The sequence below is a fragment of the Habropoda laboriosa genome, unplaced genomic scaffold (genome assembly GCF_001263275.1).
Source record: "Habropoda laboriosa isolate 0110345459 unplaced genomic scaffold, ASM126327v1 scaffold9, whole genome shotgun sequence".
Taxonomy (NCBI): Eukaryota; Metazoa; Arthropoda; class Insecta; order Hymenoptera; family Apidae; genus Habropoda; species Habropoda laboriosa.
The window spans coordinates 3,035,225-3,061,238 of NW_017100191.1; the positions used below are offsets into that span (position 1 = coordinate 3,035,225).

Genomic DNA, 26,014 nt, shown 5'->3' on the forward strand with positions numbered 1-26,014 from the left:
AACGTACTTGATTTATTTCACCGACTTAGATGTACGCAAATATTATATCGAATTTGTCTTTGTGTCGTGGGTAATTAATTACAGTAAAGGTAGGTGTTTTAATTACAACTAGATAAACCGACATATTTCATTTTCGATCAATTATTTGTTTTCATGCAACTAGTCGAATTTAATCTGCTGTCCCAAGTATTTTCGAGGTTCAAAAAGTTAAATTTTTATGTACACAAAATTAATGTATGCATACTCTCGTACAAATGTTAAAAATAACACGATTGGAGGGTAACAATTTAAAGAGGTACGTTTGTAAAACGTCTTTCCTTTTTTTCCATTTCTTTCTTATTCGCTTTCTTCCCTTTGAACGAGAGTGCTTTCGCTACCTCGATACACAGATAGAAATCGACTTAGTCACATACGTAATTTCCGATTCTTAACGTTATTTTTACTTAATTTACGATTAAGATTCTACACTTATGCTTGAATTCAATGTGTTCATTGACCGTCTTAATTTCTCCATACTTTCCTTCTTCGCTGATCATTCGATTGCTCACGTATAAAATAAAATACTTTACATATCAAAAAGAATATCGTTATATTGTTATTATATAGTATTGCATGTAGGAATTTTTTTAAATCTGATTTTACGTTATGTACAAGAATAGGAAGGAAAAAAAATTGTTAACCCATAATACTTGCCCGTTGTACAATCGCGTTTTCTTTTAAGTATAAATCACGCTTACTAAACGATTTAATTAAGATCACATCATGAGCGATGGATAAGAAGACAAAGAACTTCGCTTGTTATAATTATCTATATATTTTTGCACGATTTATCGGAACGTACTAATTTTAAATTTCGATATCTTGGCAAGCTGTCTGTATCTTATGATCCTGATGGGAATATCAATTAACTTTCATAAGAAGTGTAATTTTTCCTTATACATTGAAGGTACTTGGTTGTCTCATTAGACTAGCTAAATTTACCGATTCCGAATGAATATAAAATCTTTGATTAGATCACAAAATTGGACCGATTACTCAAGATATCGTTCATCGTATTAATTCCAAAAATACTTCAAGAATTGATTATTCGACAAATTGTTAATGTAAAAAGTTTGGCTAATGACTGTAAATTTAACGAGATAACAATTAAAATTGCGGAGCGTTTGAGATATCAATTACACGCTCGTAGGTGTCTGTACGTGATAACACTGTCGCTTGCCACGAATTCAATCGATATATACCAACGTTTCTATTAAATTATATGCTTCTGAATAAAATAATAAAAATAATAAAAATAATAATAATAATAATAATTTAAGTTACCTACACTTATCTATACTTGATTTAAATAAGGATTTTTTCCAATTTTTTAAACGTTCGAAAACAAAAACCATTTATCAGGGATTCGCCCCACCGTCTTTCTTTGTTTCCTCATTTGTGACATTCGTTTTTTCATCTTTCTCATTTTCTAGAAAATACCATTGCTAGTTATCAAAATGAAAGTAAAAACAAAAGTACGCGTAAAACGTAAAGAGAAATTATATTTATATACCTTTGGGTTCCGATTTTATATCTTCCTCTTTTTTCAAATCACCTTCTATGCCTTCTTGTCCTTTTTCTAGACGAGGTCGTTTTCTGGAACCCTTTTAGATAAAAAAGAATTGCAACTTAATTACAAAAGTATTTAATACAGATGTAACATTGTACCTGTTAGGTGAAACGAAAGTGCGAAATAATGAGATGTTAGTATTAACGAAAACAATGAATGTTACCTTAAACGACCTGTTATCCCTTCGGCCACCTTCTCCTTCATCCTCGCTGTCACTGTATTCATTTTCATGCTGTATCCTTTTATCCAAATCCCGTTGTGGTAATCTTTCATCTGGATTTACTTTTTCTTCAGCCTCAGAATCTTCAATAACCGCACCATCCTCTGGTATTGGTTGAACTTGTACACCCGGCGCATGAGGTAACATTCTTAAGTTTTCAAATAGTCTGGTTCTAAAACGAATATGAAGCATATGCAAAACAGAATAATTTAGGAAAACAAAATTAATCACTTATTATCCTCAATATAAAACTTACTTAATTTTTTCAAGGTATTCAGGAGTATTTTGATTTGCCATATTAGAAGGACTAATATGCAATTTAAAATCAGGTCCAAAGTATTCAAAATAATCATTGTAAGGCAACTCATTGGCAATTTCAGAGCCAAGAGCTACTGACGTTTCGTACGTCCAACATCTAGATACATTTCTGATTGTGTATCCACCACCACCAACCATTAAGAAAGGCAGATTGTACTTTTTTACAAATTCAACACATTTTCCATGACCTCTAACTGTTAAATTGAAACAACCTAATCGATCCCCTATAAATAATACATGTACAGTTTAAGTTTTTTTCTACCTTTTTTTACAGGATTATACATTTATGTATGTAAAAAATAGTTATACCGGTGAGTGAATCAGCTCCGCATTGTAAAACCACCGCGGAGGGTTGAAAAGTTTCCATCACTTTTGAAATAATGGGTACAAATATTGACTCGTAGCTCTCGTCGTCCATACCATCTCGTAATGGTATGTTAACTGCATAATATTTACCCTGTAGAAAAAGTACCTAGTTAATATATAATCTTAAAAGGACAAAAACACCAGAAAGAAAAGAAAAAAGGTCATGTTCATGGTGTTAAATAGAATTTTTACCTTTCCTGCACCAATATCACGTAGGTCACCAGTACCAGGAAAGTATTCACCATACTTATGAAAAGAAACTGTCATCACTCTATCAGTGGTATAAAAAGCTTCTTCTACTCCATCTCCATGATGGACATCAATATCAATATATAAAACTCTTTGATGATATTTAAGCAGTTCCAATATTCCTAATACAATGTCATTTACATAACAAAAACCAGATGCTTCACTCTTTTTGGCATGATGTAAACCACCACCCCAATTTATACAAATTTCCGAAGCTTGTTTGTTAAGTTTCACAGCAGCAGCTACAGAGCCTCCAGCTGATAATTGACAAAATTCATACAGCCCATCAAAAACAGGGCAATCTTCTCCTACATTAACTAGAGAAAGGAAAAAGAAAAACAAATTTGATCACATTTATTAAATACAGTATGATTTATACTTGAAGATATAGATATTAAACTTAGAGCCTTACATCGTTGCATTTGTTTGTTATACTCTGACATATTATCAGGTCTTATGGATCTAAGAAACCTAATATAATCATCACTGTGAAATTTTGTCATTTCATCTGCAGTAGCTTTATGTGGCCGCTAAGCAAAAAAGAAAAAAGTATAATTATCTTTAATATTCACATGGTATAGTAGAAATACTTTACTATATTACTCCAAATTAGTCAACATATCCATGTTAAATATTACAAGTACAAAAACAAAAAGAAAAAATAATAGAAGAAGAACTTTGCTAAATTGGCAATCCTTACATATATTTCCATTTTCCTATAAAGCCCATAATTAAGAAGTAAATTATGCGTCATCCTTATACGATGTGGCTTCATAGGATGCCCTTGTCCATAGTAGTAATTTCCAATGTCACCTAAAGCATAATTTTTTTTTTTATTTGTCCTATTATATCACAAAAATATTTGAAAGGATGAAAAAAAAATTATATACTTATTGTACATTTGTAACGATTTTATTAGCATAAAACAGATTAAATTAGGTGTGTGTGTGTGGTGTGCGTGCGCGCGCGCGTGCGCACGCGCATGTATGTGTACACACATTTTGCTTACTATGTACGGTCAACCGAAGCACACTTGAGAATCTTTCGCATAAATCATCTGGAAAAAGTGTTTTTGTTTGTATACTCTACTCAATCCTCAGTGTCTTGTTTAAATGTACAAAAAACTTTAGGTAAACCCATTAACTTGTGCAGCTACTCTCATATTAATTAAGATTCTTCTATACTTTCTTGAAATTTGTTCATAACCTTCAATAAATTTCCCTCTTTTAAAAAAGATAGGACGCATTCGTGCAAAAATTATAACAGTAATAAATAAGATTAACTTGAAGAATCTATTCAATACATATGTACATCTGTAAATGATAATTATAACATAAATAATATTTATAATCAAAATTTCTTTAATATATCTAGGATCATTAGAACTTGATGATTTATAAGTACATCATCAAAGTGTCATAAACACCTATCGCTAAGGAAACAAATTTGCAGAAATGTACGATTTATTTAATTATATTTAACAAAAACGGAAAGAGAAAAGAAAAAGATGTTATTGAATGTTGAATGAACGGCAACTGTCTAGAAAACCGTATACGGAGTTGGAAAAAAGATGTAAAAAGATAGGCACAGTTTAAGAAAATAAAGTGTCTTAGGTATTTTTGATTATGAAGTGAACTGATCGGGATAAAAATGCGAAGAAACGCATCGGTTGACGTAAAATAAGTGTACGATACACGATACAAGCGCGGATAGCACAAACACATTTTGACAATTCCCGTGCGTGTACGATGTTTTCGCGGGATCATAAATTGTAACGAAATTTTTGAATTTTCTCACTCACTGTCATAATAGTAGCAGACACGCTTCTTGCTGTGTGGTAACGTCGACATTTTCACCAATTTCTTTCCGCTAAATTGTAAAATATCTGATATGAATCAAACGTAGACCGCGGAGTGTCGCGGCACCCACCGACAGGACACAGCGTCACTAGATCTCTCAACTACGCATGCGCAATATTCTGTAGTTAAACTTTCTAATTTGTCACGTAGATGGCGCTTTACTTAAAAAACGAATTTAACCATAAAACGAATAATATGGAGAATAGATACGTTGTTACTAAAATTATACCAGAACTGAAATGTTGAAATTCATGCCACTACAACGGCGAAACTTACAAGCGCGGAGATACCAAAAACTAAAGACTTGTGATTGAATAACGCGATATGTCGTACATTTAATAATAAATTTTCCTGCATAATATTTTAATGAATACTATGCAATGTGTATTTATCCATAAGCGCACGCACACGCACCACACACATTTGTGTGTGTGTGTGTGTAAACAAATAAGCAAATGTGTCGATTATTTGTTAACTATACATGTATATGTATATGTCAATTAAAAATACGCATCAAATATAAAAAAAAGTTTGTAAACTTATTTATTACATCCTGGACTGGAAATAATTATATTACGATTTATTATAGGAAGCCTTCATTTCATCTGAATTGTTGGAAGTAAAGGGAGTTAAAAGTAAACGTAGTTACCAAGTAATAAAATCATATAATCGATTGGAAGATTGTCTTGTAAATTGTTGGGATAAGTTTCGAAAAGGACATCAGATTTTCAATATGTACATGCAGGTAAATGTATATATACACGTTAAACGAATGGTTGGGTGTTCGTGTGTGCGTGTGTGTGTATTAAAGATGTTATAATAAATAGAAGTTTTAATATATATATTAAAAAATGTAACATATTTACATATATATGTATGTATGTATGTATGTATGTACGTATGCATGTATGTATGTATGTACATATACATACATACACGCATACACACAACAAACAAATCTTTTATTTCGAAGCATTTTGCACAACACTGCTCTACATTGTTTACGTAAAGAAAGATGTTACGTTAAGAGCAGAAATGGCAGCAATTGGTAAAGAAAATCACGAAACATACGAGTTTCTGAAAATTGTTACGCTGAAACGGGCACTTCTCGTAGCGTATACGCATTCGCCAGAGAATGTACATTCCCGTTAATGGTATAGAATTTGCGATGCAATTATTTCGGCAAAGTATACACGTGCGTAAGTATTGCAACGCGATTGTACAATGTAAAAAAGAGTAGCGTATCAAAAGAAATTTATCATGTATACCGTACTTAAACAGAATGTACCAAAAAAGAATGACATCGATTCGAATAAATGCAGCAGCATCGATTTTGGCAGTATAATTCTCAACGTTCTATAAATCAATCGCTCGATCAATTATACTAAGATCTATATATTTATGAGACGTTGAAAAATTCGGTAACATTACAACTAATTGTAAATGAATATACGTCATGAATGCACATTAAGTGATGGAATCAAGTATTTTTCTTAGAACGAGCATACCCAAAATAACTCTTCCTTTACCTCTTTTTCTTTTGAAAATGTGGCATTATTATAATATAAGATGGCAGCAGCCTCGATCAACATGTCTGTAGCGTGTTTGTTGTCTTGATGGTCAATTTTGTTACAGTTCCTGTATTGCGACGGCAGTAACGACAACGATATATGGAATAGAAAAATACGCGAGGGACGTATGTATATAATAAAAAATTGCGGAAACTGTTAGAAACTATAAAATATCGACCTAGATGAGTGAACGAAATACATGTAAAGCTGCCTAGAACGGTGAACAGTACCGTTTGAAAATAAATTCTGCAAACGCGCAACAACAGCTTCCATGGACATTTTACGGCGAGATCAACATTCAATACGTTTGATCGATGTGTCGTACATAAGCATATTCAGATAAGTTCGTCGGATCCGTAAAAAGGTGAAAAATTTCGACTCTGAAAAAAATTCGTTGAATCTCGGGAGAGGAGAATTCGCAATTATTAGAATTCGCCATTTCGCTTAGTTCATTTTCTTCGGATGCGATGATGCATGACCGCGTTAAAAATTTCGAAGGACACACGATAATGATCTCCGAAAGGTTTCGCAACTATACATAAGAGAATGAAACCTTTGACGCGATATCAGTTGAATTCGTATCGAATTCAGAAAAAAAGATGAAATGAAAAACATAAAAAAGAACAGAGCTCATTCGACGACAACGTTCGGAGAATAAAAAGGAGGAGGAGCATTATTCTTTGTTTGCCAAGAATTGGTGGAGGAGTAGACTGGCACAGATCTTTTCCTCTAACAAACATCGTGACTATTTTGTCCGTTTCAAAGGGAGAAGAACTTGAGGAAGGTCTGCGGAGGAATTGGAACGTGAAGAGAAGCTCGATCGACGTCTGCCAGCTTCTCTTGAAAGGCCGGATCCTGGTCGGCGATACAGGGATGACCGAGGGATCGCCAGAACAAGCAGCGACAGTTGCGGCACAACTGAATCATCTCTGCGTATTCTTCTCGCAAGCCGAACGACCTATAAGCCATTCTCCTATAAGTCCATTCGTTTTGTTCATAGCAAAGATCTAACGAAGCGTAAAAATAGAATAACAGGCGTTCGTACCTACCTTCGAGCGATAGTGAATATAGCTTTCCAGTCTTTTCCAGGATTATTTTCTCTGGTAGTGGCTATTTGCTGGGGTGTGAAATGGTACTGAGCGAGTTCTCGCCAGATTCTTTGTTCCTGTGCGAGAATCGCGAGATGCTCGCAGGCTTTTGAGGACGCTTCGATGTCTCGCGGATCGCTCAGTCGGAGAAGAACTTCTCGACGGCATTCAGCAGGCAAATCAGACCACTGTGGCTGCTGTTCCTCGTCAGGCTGAAATTGAAACGATACCAAGGACGGCCACGCGATGATTCGTCTTCAGTTATCATCAATTGGCAAACAGCCTAAAGCAGCTGGTTATTGGTTAGTATACACTTCATTTCTCTACCTGTGTTATAGTGATGGACGAGGCAATTTCTAAGATTCTTTCCAGAGCAGCTTTGTGCTTCTCCCACAAGATTACAGAGCCTAATGGTCTACCGCCCCAGCAACAACCAGCGCTGAAAGCTCGGACTCTTTCGATCAACCGACGAAGCCTTCCAGTTTGTTGCTGCGACAATGATACTGTGATCAAACATATAGATCGTTATAGTACAGAATAGATAGGTCCAGTTATTATTTATGATAAATTTAGAAATATCAGATTTACCTTCTAACGCGACTTCTTCCAGCATATTGAAAAGGACCCGTTGAGCACATCCGCTGAGACCACCCATCCTGTGACTAACCAGAAGATCCAACAGTCGGACGATGTAATTGAAGCGGCGGCAATCATGCACCGCAGACAAAAAGTCCAGCCTCTTCAGTGCATCGCTCAAACCATTGAAACCAGCGATCTACGGATGTACAAAGACTCGTGTTGCGAATCAACCTTGCGACTCTTGTCGCCCCTTTCTTAACGAACATATCCCATTTCTTCCCTCTTCCACGATGGCTAAGTTTAAATATAAGCACTAGTAAGACAAATCACTCACCTCGCGTGTGCATTTCAGCGTGATGCGGCAATGCGGCTGGACGACGTTTTCTAAAATTACACGAAAACAGGATTAGTCGAAGGAAAAATCGAAACGACGCGACGCGTTGCTCGCACTAGGCTTCTTCGAGCAACGCTTTATACGCGCGAGTTCGCGTTCGTTCACGCGTGACACAAGGAAAAGGAAAACGGAAATCGTAGTTCGAATCCGTGCGGTCTTATACATAACTACTTACCTTTCTTCTTATCCTTCTCCTTCTTGTCGAGCGCATCCTTATCGCCGCTGCAAGAAACAAAACGAAACGATAATACCACCGTTATCTATCGCGTTTGTTCGTACACCGGCTACCATTTGCAATTCGAAGCGGGCAAACGTGCAAATTTGCGAGAAAAAACCAATAGATTTTTCAACGACCTTGATCGAACACCGTTTCGTTACTTTCCTCCTTGAGTTTCTTCCGCTTCATCTCTTGTACTAAATAAGCTAGTCATCGACGAGGATCTTGTTGATTCGACAAAATCGCTCTTACGATTAGGAGGATCCAAGTGAACCCCTTTCAGCGTGGAATCCATTGGTTAGGCCAATGTTAATGTATTCGACGCAACGACACGATCACCGGGGGAGACCTTGCGATAATGCGCTTACGCGACGCAACGGGAGAAACCTCCCGCCAGTAATCCGTAACGTTATATAACTCTATCGGTAATACTCTGTTCGTGAGATGAATCGCATGGGTGCATGCACGTGTGGCCGCGTGCCCGCGCGCGACTCTCTGCGATTGGTTTTGCAAGTTGCACGAGAAAAATCAAACTATTCCAATATTTCAATACGATAGAAAATGCAGGAAAATTGTATTTTTCATTTTTCCGTCTCGTAAACCGAACGTGTATTTTTCGCGTCGCAAATAGAAACGGGGCGTTCTCGAATCGTATCGAAGGACACAGACAGATACGGAAGAAGATTTACAAAATTGGTACGGGTCGCGTTAGCTGGGTCACGACCTACTTTTACGCAAGCACGAAGACTAGGGTCGGTTGTGCCGCGCTAGATTCCGCGCTTTCCGGTCAACTTCATCCCTTTCTCTTTCTTTACTCGAACACAATCCTCCTTTACCTTGTAACATCGTCGAATAGTCACGCTTATGGCACAGATTATGCTTAAGGTAAATATAAAAATAATTTGTATCTGTAATGAAGTTTCGTTTCAATTTTAGTACTTTTTCTTTTTTTAGAATTATGTACAACTCGTTAAAACCTTTTTGATCTGACACGTAGCTAATAAAAAAAGGGGCAGAAAGTATTAATGCGATTGACGGAATATGAGTAGAAAAATGTTATTGCGGAAAAAAAAGAGTGATCGTGTTTTGGTTGTGGGAAAAGCCGCTACTATCTACTCTGACTACCGTAGAGTGGAAGAAAGGGGTCCTTTCTCTTATAAAGTGCGCGCGGAACCGTGGAAATACGATGCAGTTCCGTCGATTCGCTTCTTTCTCTCTGTTCTGTGCACCCCACTGTGCACGAGCTTTCACGATCTTTCGCGACGCCAGTGCTTAACTCGAACGCGAGAACGTGTCCATAGGCGCGTCCAGCTTCGTTCTCTATGAGCATCTGTCTTCTACTACGAACCGAGACAAAAGGGAAAACGCACAAAGCGTGCACGCGTGCGCAAATCATGCAAGCGTGTACACACACACTGTACAAGAAGCTACGTACGATGCACGCAAATGCCTACCGTTAATTGCCATCGTGAAGTATCAAGAGGACACAGAAGTAGTTACAATAATACAGGTGTAATCGGTCTAACTAAATTGCTCGTCACAATTTTATCCTACAGAAATTGCTATCATTGAAACAAAGCTTCCCTCTCCTCTTTACCTTTTCTTTCCTATTACCAAGATTTCATTTAAGAGGAAATATTATATCTTGCAACGAAAATTGCACTTGAGATAGAATGAACAACAACACGAACAGTCTATTTCTGGCACTTGTGTTCGTATTACCGTAAAGGAAAGAAAAGTTCGAACATGTTACAGAATCGAATAGAAGAATAAAATAAACAATTCCTTTTTTCTTTTCCACCTGTAATTGTTATAAAATGTTCGTGCAACATGTAGCGACACAGCATACAAATGCGAGGCGTAAATCATCAAAAATGACGAATATAGTTATTAACAGAAATCACACAACTACCGCCAGATGCTACATCGTTTAAAAAATCCACATCAAGCTGCTTGGTAATTATATACCAAATGCTGAAGATATCTATTTGATGTAATACGGAGACGTTTCTTAGGAACTGCAAAGCACCTGATTCAACTCGATTTTATGCGTCGGTCGAATCTTCGGTTCTGCGCTCCACGTAAACGTAATGTCAAAGAAGCGTCTGCTTAACGCGACATATAAAACGCATGTCAGTAGATCTCGTGATTGTAAACAAACTGAGAACTGTCATTCGATCGATGTAACAGCTGTGAGGCAGACAGACTATCCGGAAACGATTGGTCGCGTCTGATGCCGCACGAAGAAAACAAAAAGATCAGCACTGGGAATGTAAAGAGAGAGAGCGAGAGAGAGAAAGAAAAAGCCAGAGAGAGAGAGAGAGAGAGAGAGAGAAAGGAAAGGGAAAAGCGAGGCTCAGTAATGGCACTTACCGAAGCAGGAGAGAAAGTGTTTTATTGTTGGCACACTCGAGGATTTTCTTCTTTTCCCAACCCTCCACGGTTTTCACCCATTCCTCGCCAGGACTGCGCCAATCCTTCGATATGAACGGCATCGTCGCGTGAGAATCGCGCGAGACGGCCCTGATCGCACACACAGAGACCGTAGCCGATCCTATGCTTCAACTAAGAAATGTTACGGAACGCAGCTCGTTCTTTAACGGACGGGCAATGTTTGTTCGTAAAATGACTTGGTCCGTTCGGTTTACTTCGCGGCTGCGATCGACCGCGCATGGCTTTGTTTTACTGACGTCACTCGAATATCAGCTGTACAACTGACGGACCAGTTTACTCTCAACATCTGCTCCGCCATCTTACTATTTATACGTCACGCATGCGCAATAAAATAGTCCGGAGCGAGCGCGACATTCACATGGATATACAACTTTAGAATGTTGATTTCGATTTATTTGCCTCGGTCTTTAGACTTAAGAATTAAGAACAATATACAGCTATCAATTACTTTATTAGCTATCTGTCAAATCGAAATTATACAAACGTCTCTCTTGCAACGGATATGCTTCGGTCAGACAAAGAAATTACATATATAACTGCATCCGAGTTATTTCTATCCTATATGCATGTCCTTCACTTGTTCGTCTATTTGGGAAATTGTTTTTACGGGCGTTGCTTCTTCCTTTTCTTCTTCACTTTCCGAATCGGTTGGTGGAAAATCCGAAACAGCTGTCGAACACATACTAGTTATACTTATAATCTGACGATAACGTATTAATCATGATGACGTTAAGAAAAATAACCAGAAAATTACCGTGTCTATTTAACTTTTCTGCTCTCGCATCGACGAGAAACTTCTCTTGTACAGCTATGATTTCTTCCGCGTTTTTACAAAGTGAATAACTTTTTAGTAACTCGTCGTTTAATTCTAGAAATGAATGGCCCCAAGAGAACTTTCCGAGATAATATTTCGCTTCTTCAGGAAAACCTGTTATAAGTAGTGTAGCAGCTATAGCTTCTACGCAACTTAATTGACACGGTTTTCCATAATTTATCGGATTTGCAGCAACTAGAAACGGTAAAAGACGAGGATTAGGAGTCCTCATTCTACCAAACGGAGTATCGTCCAAACGTGCCCAACTACAATCGACCACTGCACAACCATAATCTTGTACTATACCACGATCTGTTGGACTTACACACTGCAACATGACATTTAAATTAAAATTTTAATTTGGAGGCTCTGAAATTACATTGTTTTGTATATTACGCATATTCGATACCTTTTGACCAATCGGAGTAAGAACTAATCCAGAGAATCGAGCTCCTAACCTTAATATTTTCACTAAACCATGTCTGACCAATTTTTTACCGGAACATTTTTTTGGATCACACTGTTCGAGATCCCACATAGCGACTGGGAACGAGAAAAGCCATTTTTCTTCTTCTTCTAAAAATTAAAAGCTATGCCTGTGTTGCTACCAAATTTCTGCTCCTACCAAACACTTTATTCTAACCTGACTCTTCATCTTCCTTGTCTGATTTATCTCTTTCTTGACGATATTTTTCTTCTTTTCCAACGACGTGTCGAGGTCGTCTAGTTAATACTTTCTTTTTATTCTTTTTACCACGAGATGACATTTACGAAACTTGAAAATCTTTTGAAACGGAATTTTTCGCGGAAAATGCACGCACATGAAAGTCTCTTTAATTCGAAGGTTACTTTCTTGTCACACGATAAGTTTAAACTCTGTCGATAACCATGTACATAAGCACACACACGTGTTTGTGTCTGCGCCCGCACGAATGCTTTACGAAGAGAATATGATTTTATAATGTGTAGCAATAACTATTACAATATCATTTTTCCAACCACTAACAACCATTGATTATCATGGCATACCCTTCTATAGCAACGTTTCGTTAGATGTTTATTGTTTCTTTGACTATTCTTTCATTGTGTAGTATTTATACAAAGCTGTAGTATAAAATTTTGATACGTTATTTCTAAACGTAGATATCCCGTTAAATTTATACAGAATTATTACTAAATAACATGCACAAAAATTCAAAGTAACAACCTGTTACATATGTAAATATGCATGTAATACCTGCTAAACTTTGTAAAAGTACCACTGCATAAGACGGCCCTGGAATACTGTTAGAGTGGGTAACAAGTGGCTGTTCTGTTCTCAATCGCTCCGCGGAACACAAATCGTTCAGAGAATGGTGATACTTTAAACATGTGTTTAAAGACGTTTTGATTCGAACAAGAATATCTTGTTTATTCTTATGTTTCCCTTAAATTCAAGGTAGGTGTAGTTTGTTGTGTTTCTCGTGTTAACTTTGATTGATACATCGACAGTACGCATTATTAAAATTATAATTTCGCAATCGTATATAAAAACAATGACTGGTTAATGCGTATCTATATAATTGAATGCATCTGATTTTTAATTAATTTTAATGATGTTGTATCGTTTACGCTACCGAAAGAACATGGATCCAGGTATTTTATCATGGAAAATAGATCGTTCGTTATTTCATTACGTTTTCGTACACCGTACAACGATACCCAAACATGTAAAATTTCTATTAATTAGGAGATTGTTCTTCAAACTTTTTAAAACGTTTCATAAGATTCGTAATTTACATAATTATATAACATATACACGTGACACAACTTTCATGTTAATGTAATATATTCCATACATATTTTGACAGTATGCTGATTTATAAACTATCATTAAATCTATTATAAACCAGTTCTTCTTTAGTTGTACTAATTTTATTTATTTTCAAATAATTATTCTTTACATTTTACAAGAGAATACCAGAAAAGAAACAATTATAAAGGTAACAGATTGGTTACGTGGAATCTGGGAAATGAGGCGTCAAACTGGTCCTGTTCAACAATGGATTGATTCTATACCATCACCTATAAAATCTAGTCTTTCTATAAAGAATGAACATCCAAGGGAACTGATTGAAAAACCTAGTGTTTCATCAACACCAACAGAGCCTAAAGACATCCCATATTCTATAGGAACAAAACAACCAATTATGACTGTATCTGCACCTATCAATGTTCCTAATGCAACAGCAATGCATACAACAGGCCTACCCAGGTATTAAAAATCAAGAGGAATAAACATGTAATGTGATTTCTGAAGGAGGAGTAGCTATAGTAGCATAATTGTATTTTTATATTCATTTATAGCTCATTGCCTCATAAACTGGTTCGGGATCCAAGCCTACAGTCTGATAGCAGTCATTGTAGTAGTGTGGAAAGTTTATTAGAATTAAGAAGGGCAGATCCAGAAGCAATTTTACTAGGTCTTGGATTTGGTGGCTGTTCAAGCAGCCCACAAGAAAATGGTTCCTTTTCTCGTATACCAAAAAGATTTTTGCAACCATCAAAACTAAAAGGCATAGCCATTAATGATTTTATGAAGCAACAACAAGAAACCAGTGAATCTTTTGATTCTGTGTCTTTGGGATACAGAGGTTTGACAGGTAAGGTATCTATAAACAACTGACAAAGAAAACTGCAGTAGTTAAATACCAAATGAAGAATAGATTGTAACTTAAAAAGTGATTCAATTTAACAGTAAATAATTAGAATATATCTTGTAGATAAATTATTATAAGTTAAAAATAAATTGTATTACACAAACAGTAATTTTATAGGAAGCGATGGCACATTATCTGTGTCTAGACTTTTTCCACATCGCAGACATTCTGGACCAATTAATTTTGTAAGTCTTGTGACAGTTAGGTTTCTTTCAGATTTTTATTTATTTTAAACCATCTTTTATTGAATATAATATTGTTTGAAGTAGGAAATGATGTATTTACTTTGACTGTTTCTTTGATGTGCTTAAATATCTGTGCTTGTGGATTTGTTGAAGCATTTCTTTTTATTATAAATAATAAGAAAATATAATCTGCATGAAAAATGGTTATATTATCATTGTGAAAGTACTTAATGCAGAAAAACGAGTGTAATTGTTTTGTATAATATATGTGAAATGATCACAATTATGCTTTGAAATTATGGTATATTAACGTGTTTAGTTGTAAAAATAAAATCGGAAAAGTTTATATAATTTGCATACTATGATATATTGTTATCACTTTTTGTTTACAAACAAAATTATTATATTTATTATTGTTGTTGTCCTGTAATGTGTTATGTTAATTTTTGTTTATCAATAAATACAATCTGCAATCATTTTTTTTTCTTATTTAAAAGGCTCACCGTACGTAGCACCATCGGAAATTGTACAAAAAATTATGCAGCGTTTACGAGAACATGAAAGTCATGAACTCGATCCATATGCAATGTACAATTCGTTCGAACAATACAGCCCAATACATTGCAGTGGTACACTTTCTGTATTGTCTCCCGACAATAGACAATTTTTGGAACGACCACGTTCAAAAAGTCCCGATATGCGTAATAAACGTATGATTATCGGTAAGAATTAATTATGTTTTACCTTTATCATCATCGTTAGATTTTATTTTTTAACTATACGATATGCTATGCTATTGGACGAAATCATAAACATTTTCAGGACAAAAGTCATTTGCATTTGGACACGATGGTGACCTGATCGAAATCAATCCTTCTGACGTAAAAAAGTCGTTTGAAGATAATCCAAATGATGATCCTAATGTCGTAGAAAATTCAGAAGTATCTAATAATACAGTAGATAATCACGATAAAATATTTGAGCACAAATATGTTAAAGAAGTCGAAAATGTATTACCAAAACAATTGTCGTTCGACAGCAGTATGGAATTTACTGATCCTGACGTTAGTTTGCCATTACAAATATCTGAAGAAAATTCAGGTGTACAAAATGAAAAGTTAGATAAAGATATCAGCTGTAAAGAAGATATTCTTTCAAACGCAACTTTACAAAATGTATCTGATATTCGAAGGGCTAGCGATGGATATTGCGATACGAAACTTGAAAATATGTTATCGATAGTGCAAGAACGAAGACATAGTGATGGGTTTGTCCAAACTACCGAATATGGTAACGAATCTATTCTAACGAGAAAGAGAAAAACTTTGAAACGTCAAACTAGAATAAGTGATGTAGATGCGATAAACTACTGCAATTTAAAAACGTGTACATCCGATACGGTGCAATGCAAAGAATTGGAATGTAACTTGGACAAAAATGCACACGATGCTTGTAAGCACAAATGTGTACATAGCGTTTGCACAAAGGCAATTCGAAGTGTTGATGACAAATTAAGAAACGAAACGAAAAATGATGACGTAGTACAATGTTCGCGAACATTCCACGAAGAAACACATAAATGCATGCAATCTGTAGACGATAGTATAAATAAAGGAGAACGAGATAACAGTGAATGTTGTGTTGAGAAAACTCAGCCTGTAGATACGGAGGAAAGGACAACTTGTTGCTGCCATTCTGGTCCTAAAAAATATTGGAAGAAAATGGAAAAAATTATTCAAGAAAATAGAAATTTGGAAAATATGGTAACAAAAAATAGGAGAGAAATGGCAGAAATTCGAGAAATGTTAAGTAACGTGTTATCTGTACGATTAGAACCTGGTTTCTAATTTAAATCCATTTAAATGAAAACGCATATCGCGTACAAAGAATTATTAATATATAATCAAATAATGATAATGATCAACTAGTGATATTGTAAGATGTGTCACTCCATACAAAATATGATGTTTTAGACGTACGAAAGTTTTCAACTTATTTCAACTGTGTATTTTCAGAATTATTTATTTCACGTACATCAGATAAATAGTGCTTTCAGTTTATATTTTTTCTTTTCTTTCAAAGCACTATACACTACACTTAATGAAAATGGTTCACAAAATTATCTCAGGAAGTGATAAGTACCATAAAAGAATATCAATGTTTATGTTCTATATGTAAGAATGCATCTTTGTTTATAACAATTACATTTTTTCTTTGTTTTAAGTTATAAGTAAAGATGTAAATGTTTTGTTATAATTTCAAATTTTATTTCTTATTAAGTGTGAATGAAATACCAATGCTCGTTATCTCATTGTATTTACAAATTACGTACATTACCAGGAATGATTGTAATGCTTCCTTACGTTTTAAAATTATTGCTATGTATGTTATTATTCTTGTTGCTACTTTTAGAATATTAGATGTTTGCTTAACGTTGAAATTTTCATTTTAGTTTTATGTTAATATATAAATAATTTTATCGTTGTTCAACCACGCATAATATACGCGTATGCATTATATCGTAAGTATGTACAATTCAAATGTTTTTTGTGAATTTGCATTTCATACTTTGCGACATTTAAAAGTAATATCAGGCATAGGTATACTAAGTACCTATAGATGATAGAAAAACGTTTGAAAATTCTAGTCTTATATACTTTCATATTAACAACGTGCTGCAATTATGTTACCAATTTTTTGTAGAATTTTTATATTATCTGGCCAAAAAGTAATTACTGAATATGTCAGTACCTACGCGTACAGGATGTATATTTGTAAAATTTTCGATAATCTAATTATACGTACGCCGTGTAAGATGCAGTTGAATCAACACTTGTAGTTTCTTTCATGTGCAAGAATATTTTTTGTAAATACTTAATGATTATGCATATTTATTGTTGGAATATTGATACCGTGAAATTGTGTTTACAATCTATGTGAACATTGGGTCCATAACTTACAACGTGTGTTAGGTAAAGAGCAAAACAACTAAGATCGATCTAATAAAACTCAACAAATTGTATTATTCTGATCATAAGAATATATACTTTGTTAAGATCGTTTACTTTTAATTGAAAAAAAAACAACAACGAAATGTTAAAAAAATATTTACCACGATTTGTTTATTCAAATCATATTCAACCCTTTTTATGTACATGTTAATTTCGGAGAAGACAAAATGAAGGAAAAAATTGTTTTTGGAGCTTGTTTGTATAATCGGAAAAAAAATTTACTACAGAGTTGTAATTTTACAAGTTCATTCTTGTCGTTAATGCTCAAGTATTGTTGTAATTTATAAGTTATTTTGAATACGAACTAAACATAGTTTTATTGGGACTTTTTGCTAACATTAACTACATTTCAACATATAGTCTTTGTAATTAAGTTAGATATAATTACAGATATTACATTTACGTATTGTTAAACAAAACATTTAAAGTACAAATTTAAACAGAATTTATATTTGATATTAAATGATATATGTATGTATATATCGTCTAATATCGTCTAAATCTTTAAACTTATAATGAAAGTTATGTTCCGTATTATATGCCTACATTCCGATAAACTTGATGTACACAGATTATACAAACAGGGTAGGAGCATTGTAGAAAATATGAATTGTACAAACAATATAGGAATATTGAATAAACATTTGACACGATTAATTTTTACTCTTTTCTTTTTGTTTATGTACGTGAACCATAATTTTTATCCATAAAGCTAGATCGAACATGACATACCACCGAACATGATTGATGACAGTACAATTAATAATTTCTTATTCACATTGTTGCTACTAAAATAAATCCATTATACACAATATTTATAGCCACGAAAATTTGTCAAGATTTAAATAGAAAATTAAAAATAATAAGAGTTTCCAATGAATTTACACGACAATAGGAACACAAAACCACAACGGTAACTGACACTGTGTTTCACTTGCTATATCTAATGTTTTGTATTGCGACGACTAAACGTAACACGGAATCTAATTACTGAGAGTGTTCTTATCATTGCATACCAAAATGTATAAAGTACAACGGAGGGTTGAAAGTTTTTATATTGAGATTATCACCTAAAGGAAAGGAAGTAATACGACAGTATTTTAAAAATAACATATAATCGAATTAGAAAATGTAGATTTTTGTCGAATTTATAAAACACAGAACATGAGTGGATATTGTACCTTTTAAGGAATCGAGTAATGACGCAGATTTTGGGATAGCTCGATTGATAATTGAAACACCCATAAGTATTTGGCAGAGTTATCAATTATACATAAAGCTACCCTTTATTAAAGAACTGAGATCCATGGTCCACTCAATCTTATTTTTAAACACGAATCTGCTAGAATATCATTTTGTAAACTGCATCGAAGTGTTTGCGTAATATGTCTGTGTAATGTTGATGTGTACCTGTGAATGTGGATGTATTCTTCCTTAGCATACCTTAAAATGTATATAAACAAATATGATCAAACATGATCTATATTTAGTCTTCTTTTTCTTCTCTGAAAAATGAAAAAAAAAAAAATAGAGAGAGAGAGAGAAATAGCGATTATTGGTAAGAGAATATCGCGTCAGGTAATGTAAAGAAGAAGGGGAAACATACTTTACAACTTCTTGTTGTTGTTGTTGCTGTTGATCAAGATGAAGTTCAACAATGGTTTCTGTTCTACTTTGCACTCTGAAAGTAACTTGTGCAGCCAAGTATTTATCTTTGTTATTTACTGACCATCCGGAATACTAAAAATCGTAAAGCTTGATGAGAAGAGAATGGAAAAGTAATAGGTAGATTTCAGAGCAGATGTGTCTATGGTAAAAACTTACCGTCGATGTGCTTTTATATAACGTTTTTCCATCTTCTTGGAAGGGTAAAAACTTTTGAAGTAATGCCTTTCCATCTATCCTCCACAAGGTTGGATCCGTGCTTCCACCAATGTCAGCTTTTGCAACAACGAATGCACCAGACTGGAATAATTGATAGAAATGAGATAGTTTTCTTTTCTACGAAGGGAGAGTAACATAGAGAGGTACAGAATTTCATAAACTCCAACTCACTGTAAAATCTTTCGGCGTTTCTCCCGATGATTCGTTAAAGCTATTATCATCAGAGTCCTCCTCATCTTCATCCTCTTTTTCATCTTCCTCTTTCTTGGACCGTCTTTTTCTTTTAGGCTTCTTTCCTGTGTCAGAATCGGATTCTTCATCCTCTTCGTCATCTTCCTCTTCATCCTCTTCTTCCTCTTCGTCTTCTTCTTCTTCTGAATGTTGCCGCTTTTTAGCAACTTCCCTCTGTGGCCTCTTTTTAGCACCACTCTAAATAATAACATTAATATCATCAAAATAAAAAATAAATATTGCATTATTAAACAACGATAATAAGGTTATCCGCGATGTAATTAGAATATTATACAGTAATTTATGTTTATTCGATTTACGTAGCGATTAAATATGTTGTTCATAACCGGATAAGTCCGTTGTGTTTGAAACAATCATTAAATCGAAATGAAAAAGTGGTTAGAAGAATTTGTTAAGATCATGACGCAAGTAACAGTGTATTTATGTTGGAAGGCGAAATATACATAGAAAAAAAATGCAAGGTGCAAGTACATATGTAAATTGTATACGTTAAACGTAACGTAAAAATTGCATTGTTTTGAAAAATTCATTGGCCAGCGCCACTGACCGGCCGGCAATGATTACTCGTGGCCCTTAGCAGTATCTCCAAGAATAACTGATTCTGTTAGAAGAAATACGATATAACGTTGCACTTTTTACGTACACTGTATGCTATCGTTACGAGTTCCATACACTTTTTAAAGAGATATTTTATTAGCGGTAACGCATTTGTAGGAATACCCGATGATATTGGGTACTGTGCTTGTCACGACTACGATAGATCACTACTACATAACTGGCTCATGTTTTCTCGTTATCTACTCGAGGGGATTGATTAAAAAAGCGATATTTTTCTGACAACAACGAGAAGTGTAAAATTAAGAGAGAAAGACACAAGCATTTTTGACGATGAATTTAATTATTTCTGATCTAAAAAGACTTGCGTTTGTTGTTCTTAGATCGATGAAAAATGTAAAGAATCGAGCAAAGAGAGAGAGTCCGAGTGACAGGTCTTTATTTGCGAATAACAATGTATAACGGTGTTTGCGTAGGATAGAATCGACGGTGAGCACGATTGGAAGATGAAAAATGATGGTTGATGGAAAATAATGGAAAGAAAATGTTGAATATAGCATTAAAGAGGATGAAAGCGTTAGTAGCGTGGGCTTACTTCAGCTCCGGCCTCGGGAGTCCACTCTTCTTCGGAGACCCCTTCTACTTCTTCTGGATCATCCGCGGAATATTCATCCTCGTCTGACACGTCCTTGGTTTTCTTCATGTTGCTTTTTCGCGAAATGTTTGCAAACTTTCCCAATGGGACTCACCGAATAGAAGAAAATACTAACGACACCACCAACGAGATCAACTACCTGCGCGACTACCGCAAACAATATGGCGGTATATGGCGGTGGAAACGGGCTTTCACGCATATCCTCCTGCGCAGCCTGGAAGCGACGCGTGCTTCGTAACTTCCTGCGCGTCCATAGAACCGCGAGTTACAGAATTTTCAAACGATTATTACAATGTTTTAGCCAAACTATGTGACATGGTGAATTGTAATAGAACAACGTAACGAACGTTATTACGTAGCTAGGATGAAGAATATTCGGTGAATTCAGGATAAATAAATTGTTTCGATTTGGTGAAAATGTTCAAAACGATGGGGATATTTTTAGAAACATTTCAAACGTTTCGTAAAGAAAAGAGTCGTTCGTTCAATACTACAGGGGATTATCCGTGAAGAACGGGGGGAATGAGTGGTAAAAAGAAGCGAGAGAAGAAAAAAAGATAGAGGAAGAAGGAGGAGGAGAATAAAAAGGGGAAAAACAATTGAAAAGAATGAACAGAATGATATGAAGCTAGTAAGATGTTCATAAATTGCACATTGGTCTGAAAGTGCGTATAGCTGCCTAAGTATAAGCGAATATTTGTTACGGGGAATTAATTAGTCAGTTACTTTCAGATTATTCGTTAGTGTGTTGGATCATATGCATAAATTTTCCTTGAGTTCGAAAGTGTTTGACGAGTCGCGTCGCGTCGGGTCGATACCAGGAGTTGGCGCATGCGTGTAGTATTACGTCGAATGGGACGGTCCTGTTGGTGTATTTACGGTGTTGAGAAAGTAGTCAGTGCACAGGGGCGAGCAGCGACCGCGGAAAGAAGCGAACGATGTTCGAGCTATACGGTGTGAATAAAGATGGCATGGTTTATCGGTCTCCACCGGCAAGAAGAAAAGAAGTGGACATATTAGAGGTAATTCAACGAAATTGATCGATTGAACGATGCGGTGTATTCGTCGATGCCGGTTCCCCGTTTCGTCCGTACATTATTTCGAACGCTAACACGTTAGCTAAATACAGTTTGATCGTTTTGCTGCTCGCATACGATTACATTCCCGTGCAGAGAGAAAAATGTGTTTATCTTTGCAGACTTGCTTGCAGCTATCGTCTCCAGAACTAATGAGAAAATTGCCTAATGGCGATGCGGTGCACTATGCGAAGGACACGGGGGTTTCGACTTCTTTGGATAAAGGAAATTTGGGAAAAGAAGCAGGAAGGGAAAGCGGTACGTTTACGGTAAAGGATTCACCAACGATACGTGTATATTCGATATAGTTCAATTGCATATTAGGCTGAGAGGAACGTTTACGGAAACGTAGGTTTCGCGGCTATGAAACTATGAATCGCAAGCGTACTGGAATAGTACTAATGGAATATCTCGCTTTCCTCTCTTTTCTCCAATTTCGCACGTCAGCGAGTTTGTTCGGCGCGGCGTAACAGGCTATTCTGTTGGTCGATCGAGGAGGAAAAGACGAAGACGTTTCGCTTCGAGATTTCATTTCCCTACCTTTCTCTCTTTTCGTCAACGACTACCAATGGAAATTGTAAAAGGAGGAGTTTTTGGTGGTATGATACGCAGGACGGAGCCTGGTGAGAAAATGGATAGTGATGGCAGGCTTCTTCTTTCTTGGATGTGCCTTGGTCGCTGGTGTAGGATTACCTCTAGCCTTAGAACTACGAAGCTCCCATTTATTGGAGACTAGGCTTCAAGTGGTGCGACGTATGCTCTCCGAAATACCTCTGATCGATGGGTAAGCGATCTCGTATGCACAGACGAGGAAGCATACATTCCCACAAAATTTAACCCCCGAGTAATTTTCAGGCACAACGACTTGGCGTGGAACCTTCGAAAACACCAGGGAAGCACAAAACTGCAGGACTTTCCTTTCGACGAGAACTTATCTCGAAACGAGAGCTGGGGCTCTCAATGGCAAACCGATCTGGTACGATTACGACAGGGTATCGTTGGTGGACAATTTTGGTCGGTGTACGTTCCTTGCGAGGCACAATTTCTGGACGCGGTGCAGCTCACCCTGGAACAGATAGACGTGGTACGAAGACTCGCCGCGAGGTATCCAAAGAAAATAAGACTGGTAACGAGCAGCAAGGAGCTTGAGAAGGCGCACAAGGATGGTGTGATCGGGAGTCTTGTAGGGATCGAGGGTGGTCATAGCATTGGAACATCGATGGCGGTATTGAGGAGTTTCCATCGATTGGGAGCTCGATACATGACACTGACACACAAATGCAACACCCCGTGGTAAGTGTTCGTATGACGTACGACGGTATATCGGTTCAGTTTCGATGGAAAGAAAAAGTATACGTATACGGCATAACAGGGCAGATTCGTGTTCGGTAGAGGATCCAAACTCGGACGCGGCGTTCGACTTTCACAGCGACGGATTATCGGTGTTCGGCAAAGCGGTGGTTAGAGAGGTGAATCGATTAGGGATGCTGGTTGATCTGTCTCACGTCTCGATAAGAACGATGAGGGACGCGTTGGCGGTTAGCAAAGGACCGGTGATATTTTCACACAGCGCGGCCAGAGCTCTCTGTAATTCGTCGAGCAACGTTCCGGACGACGTGCTTCGTGACTTGGTGAGAGAAAAGAAAGTTGAACGAGGCTCCGTCCGTCCATTCGTCGCTGGTCGATCGACGCGGACGTTGATCAGTCCGTTTAGTTTAGGATGTTCTTCCCTCTTGGTTGTTTCAGTCGCTGAACGGTGGTCTGGTTATGGTCAGCTTCGACAGCGCGCATTTGAGCTGCGGCGATAAAGCTACCATGCGCGACGTGATAGGTATGCGTGCGTCCAATTGCTATTTTATCGCGTGAGAAAAAAAGTTTCGCGCGGTAAAAGATGAACGCGAACTGGAGCGTGAGAGAGAACGATCGTGTTGCGCTTGTCTTTGCAGCTCATATAAATCACATCAGGCGAATAGCTGGCGTGAACCACGTGGGTCTTGGAGCTGGTTACGATGGTATATCGAGGTAAGTGGTGTGTGTACTTGTACAAAACTGATAAACCGATACGAGTGAAAGAAGTATTCTGATAAACCGCAATATCGTTAGCCCTCCTGTCGAACTTCCGGACGTTTCTGCATATCCTTTGCTATTGGCCGAGTTGACCAGAGATCGAAGATGGTCAGCTTCGGATATCAAGAAACTGGTCGGTAGAAATTTGTTGAGAGTGTTGAAGGAAGCGGAGAACCAGGCGGTGACCATGTCGCATCAGTTCCCCGCGGAGGAGCTGATCCCTCAGGAGCTGATCGAGGACAACGCTTACTGTAGATACCATGACGTGTAGAAAGGAATCGCGTCTTTGTACCTGCCAATTACTTAACTGTTTTACATTACATTTTTTAATAAAGTAGTCACGTATCGTCCCGCCCGATTCAATCGTTCCTCTTGCTCTCCCCCTCTCCTCTATCCTATCTCAACGAACGAACGCTACGTGTACAGTGGCCGAAAAGACTAGACGCACGATTAAAGTAGCTTCTTGCTTGTCGAGGCAGAAATTACTTTATTTAAAGCCATATCGTTCGCGTGGCCATCCACGTGGAATGCCTATCGAAGCAATTATTTAATTTCATATCCATTACACCGCGGTTAACGAGTCGGCAGTCTCTCTCTCTCTCTCTCTCTCTCTCTCGCTCGCTCGCTCGCTCGCTCTCTGGTTTAACTGGACCTAACTAGTCCAGTTTCGTATTCTGAACTTGATCGTAGCGGCAGTGTTTTCGCGAACGACGTGGGCGATTTTAACAGCGACCTAGTGCGGGTATCGAGAAGGGAGGCTGGAGGTGGGCTGTTGGAATAAGAATCGCCACTGATGAGTGGCAAACGTTTCGTAATCGACTGGACTCGCGATATACGCCGCGATAATACGCTGGTATTTTTCTTTGCAACGCTGCGTTACGTCGTTCGATTACAAAGTCCCTTCCCCTCCCTCAACGTTCAAACGATACCGATAAGCAGGTTAAAGCTGCGTCCTCACTGAACCAACAACGAGGAATTCTTTTCTTGACGTTCCATGTGTGTATCTTGAAAAATTCGCCGCTTGTCGGCGAGTGTTTGTCAAGTTTTCCTCGTGCTTCTGTTGTCGGCAACAAATGTCGCCACTTGTTGCCGGCGCGATAAAGATCGATGAAAAATAGGAAACACGCGGCAACACGTGGCAGGCGAGAGAAACAAATGCTCCTCGGAGATCTGTCGGGCGATATTGCTGTCTACCTCGAAGCAGATATTCTAGGTCCGCATTTGACAAGCGTACAAAGTTTCGAAGGTGTCGTCCATCTGTTAATAAATCAATGCATTCGCAAGTTGACTGCCTCCGAATTTTTCACGGTCTAGACTTGTTAGTCGAGCCCGGACTTCTCGTTCCTTCCTCCTTTTTACCACTGATAACATTAAATGCTGCAACTGCGAGTATCAAGTCTCACTTCAGTCATCGTTAGCAGCTTGGGACAAACCGATTTGGACATCTTGCCGCTACCTAGACAGTCTTACGTAGCTTCAGTTGTGGACAAAATATTTCTACAAGTTGGTGGTTTCTTGGAAATGTTTCGGAGCATGCGGCAACAAGAGGTGCGGATTGACACTCCGATGGATTTTCCATACGATCGGTCCGCCGGTGAATTGCATCGAGATTTCACGACGCGGCGCATCCAACCGAGATTCTCAAGAGTTGGTAAGAGCCGAAGAAGCGCGTCTCCGTCGTTTACGATAATAAATATCGATCTATTACGAGAGGAATTAGCACGTGACGGATGCTGCGTTGAATGTGCCGGAGAGATAAATTGCGAGTTGCACGTTGGTATGGCGATGGTCTTGGAGAGGAGAAGATTCTCGAGTGATGTTCTCGCGACGAATAACGACTCGAATCGAGACCCTCGGCTTTTTAAAAGCTTCGCCGCGTTCATCCGACGACG

At 37.1% G+C, this 26,014-nt stretch overlaps 5 protein-coding genes across 5 annotated transcripts; 2 read left to right on the forward strand and 3 right to left on the reverse strand.

Annotated features, from left to right (window-relative positions):
* Positions 1 to 1,397: 1,397 nt before the first annotated feature.
* LOC108580310 (histone deacetylase Rpd3) lies at positions 1,398 to 4,704 on the reverse strand. Its single transcript, XM_017944032.1, has 9 exons — positions 4,564 to 4,704; positions 3,463 to 3,575; positions 3,175 to 3,292; positions 2,706 to 3,079; positions 2,457 to 2,604; positions 2,086 to 2,371; positions 1,773 to 2,001; positions 1,553 to 1,643; positions 1,398 to 1,468 (listed from the first exon to the last, which is right to left on the reverse strand). The coding sequence occupies exons 1-9, from the start codon at positions 4,610 to 4,612 to the stop codon at positions 1,398 to 1,400; spliced, it is 1,479 nt and encodes a 492-aa protein (XP_017799521.1). The 5' UTR covers positions 4,613 to 4,704.
* Positions 4,705 to 6,836: 2,132 nt separating this feature from the next.
* Positions 6,837 to 11,070, reverse strand: LOC108580355 (F-box only protein 32). Its single transcript, XM_017944087.1, has 7 exons — positions 10,844 to 11,070; positions 8,429 to 8,475; positions 8,194 to 8,243; positions 7,869 to 8,055; positions 7,608 to 7,783; positions 7,242 to 7,492; positions 6,837 to 7,150 (listed from the first exon to the last, which is right to left on the reverse strand). Exons 1-7 carry the CDS (start codon positions 10,963 to 10,965, stop codon positions 6,952 to 6,954), a joined length of 1,032 nt encoding a protein of 343 aa, XP_017799576.1. The 5' UTR covers positions 10,966 to 11,070; the 3' UTR covers positions 6,837 to 6,951.
* A 345-nt stretch (positions 11,071 to 11,415) lies between these two features.
* Positions 11,416 to 21,131, reverse strand: LOC108580277. Its single transcript, XM_017943988.1, has 10 exons — positions 20,920 to 21,131; positions 19,689 to 19,946; positions 19,458 to 19,598; positions 19,240 to 19,373; positions 13,797 to 13,984; positions 12,976 to 13,164; positions 12,382 to 12,507; positions 12,148 to 12,314; positions 11,679 to 12,066; positions 11,416 to 11,593 (listed from the first exon to the last, which is right to left on the reverse strand). Exons 1-10 carry the CDS (start codon positions 21,025 to 21,027, stop codon positions 11,478 to 11,480), a joined length of 1,815 nt encoding a protein of 604 aa, XP_017799477.1. The 5' UTR covers positions 21,028 to 21,131; the 3' UTR covers positions 11,416 to 11,477.
* Positions 13,019 to 16,469, forward strand: LOC108580307. Its single transcript, XM_017944030.1, has 6 exons — positions 13,019 to 13,176; positions 13,361 to 13,373; positions 13,692 to 13,992; positions 14,085 to 14,380; positions 15,120 to 15,344; positions 15,445 to 16,469. The coding sequence occupies exons 2-6, from the start codon at positions 13,364 to 13,366 to the stop codon at positions 16,467 to 16,469; spliced, it is 1,857 nt and encodes a 618-aa protein (XP_017799519.1). The 5' UTR covers positions 13,019 to 13,176; positions 13,361 to 13,363.
* Positions 21,132 to 21,878: 747 nt separating the features above from the next.
* Positions 21,879 to 24,473, forward strand: LOC108580306 (dipeptidase 1-like). Its single transcript, XM_017944029.1, has 8 exons — positions 21,879 to 22,001; positions 22,178 to 22,313; positions 22,668 to 22,839; positions 22,911 to 23,348; positions 23,428 to 23,686; positions 23,802 to 23,886; positions 24,002 to 24,077; positions 24,159 to 24,473. The coding sequence occupies exons 1-8, from the start codon at positions 21,918 to 21,920 to the stop codon at positions 24,391 to 24,393; spliced, it is 1,485 nt and encodes a 494-aa protein (XP_017799518.1). The 5' UTR covers positions 21,879 to 21,917; the 3' UTR covers positions 24,394 to 24,473.
* The last annotated feature ends 1,541 nt before the right edge of the window (positions 24,474 to 26,014 follow it).

Coding starts and splice junctions, on each gene's coding strand:
- LOC108580310 (XM_017944032.1), bottom strand. CDS start 4,612: ATGTCGACGTTACCACACAGCAAGAAGCGTGTCTGCTACTATTATGAC. Junction 3,576..4,563: donor TGTCTGCTACTATTATGACA/GTGAGTGAGAAA, acceptor ATTATGCTTTAG/GTGACATTGGAAATTACTAC. Junction 3,080..3,174: donor TAACAAACAAATGCAACGAT/GTAAGGCTCTAA, acceptor TCCTTTCTCTAG/TTAATGTAGGAGAAGATTGC.
- LOC108580355 (XM_017944087.1), bottom strand. CDS start 10,965: ATGCCGTTCATATCGAAGGATTGGCGCAGTCCTGGCGAGGAATGGGTG. Junction 8,244..8,428: donor GGAGAAGGATAAGAAGAAAG/GTAAGTAGTTAT, acceptor GTGTAATTTTAG/AAAACGTCGTCCAGCCGCAT. Junction 7,493..7,607: donor CGTCCATCACTATAACACAG/GTAGAGAAATGA, acceptor TTTCAATTTCAG/CCTGACGAGGAACAGCAGCC.
- LOC108580307 (XM_017944030.1), top strand. Junction 13,993..14,084: donor CATACAACAGGCCTACCCAG/GTATTAAAAATC, acceptor ATTCATTTATAG/CTCATTGCCTCATAAACTGG. Junction 14,381..15,119: donor GGGATACAGAGGTTTGACAG/GTAAGGTATCTA, acceptor CTTATTTAAAAG/GCTCACCGTACGTAGCACCA.
- LOC108580277 (XM_017943988.1), bottom strand. CDS start 21,027: ATGAAGAAAACCAAGGACGTGTCAGACGAGGATGAATATTCCGCGGAT. Junction 13,165..13,796: donor ACTAGATTTTATAGGTGATG/GTATAGAATCAA, acceptor CTTGAATTTAAG/GGAAACATAAGAATAAACAA. Junction 12,067..12,147: donor TTACTCCGATTGGTCAAAAG/GTATCGAATATG, acceptor GTCATGTTGCAG/TGTGTAAGTCCAACAGATCG.
- LOC108580306 (XM_017944029.1), top strand. CDS start 21,918: ATGTTCGAGCTATACGGTGTGAATAAAGATGGCATGGTTTATCGGTCT. Junction 23,687..23,801: donor ACGACGTGCTTCGTGACTTG/GTGAGAGAAAAG, acceptor TGGTTGTTTCAG/TCGCTGAACGGTGGTCTGGT. Junction 23,887..24,001: donor TACCATGCGCGACGTGATAG/GTATGCGTGCGT, acceptor TTGTCTTTGCAG/CTCATATAAATCACATCAGG.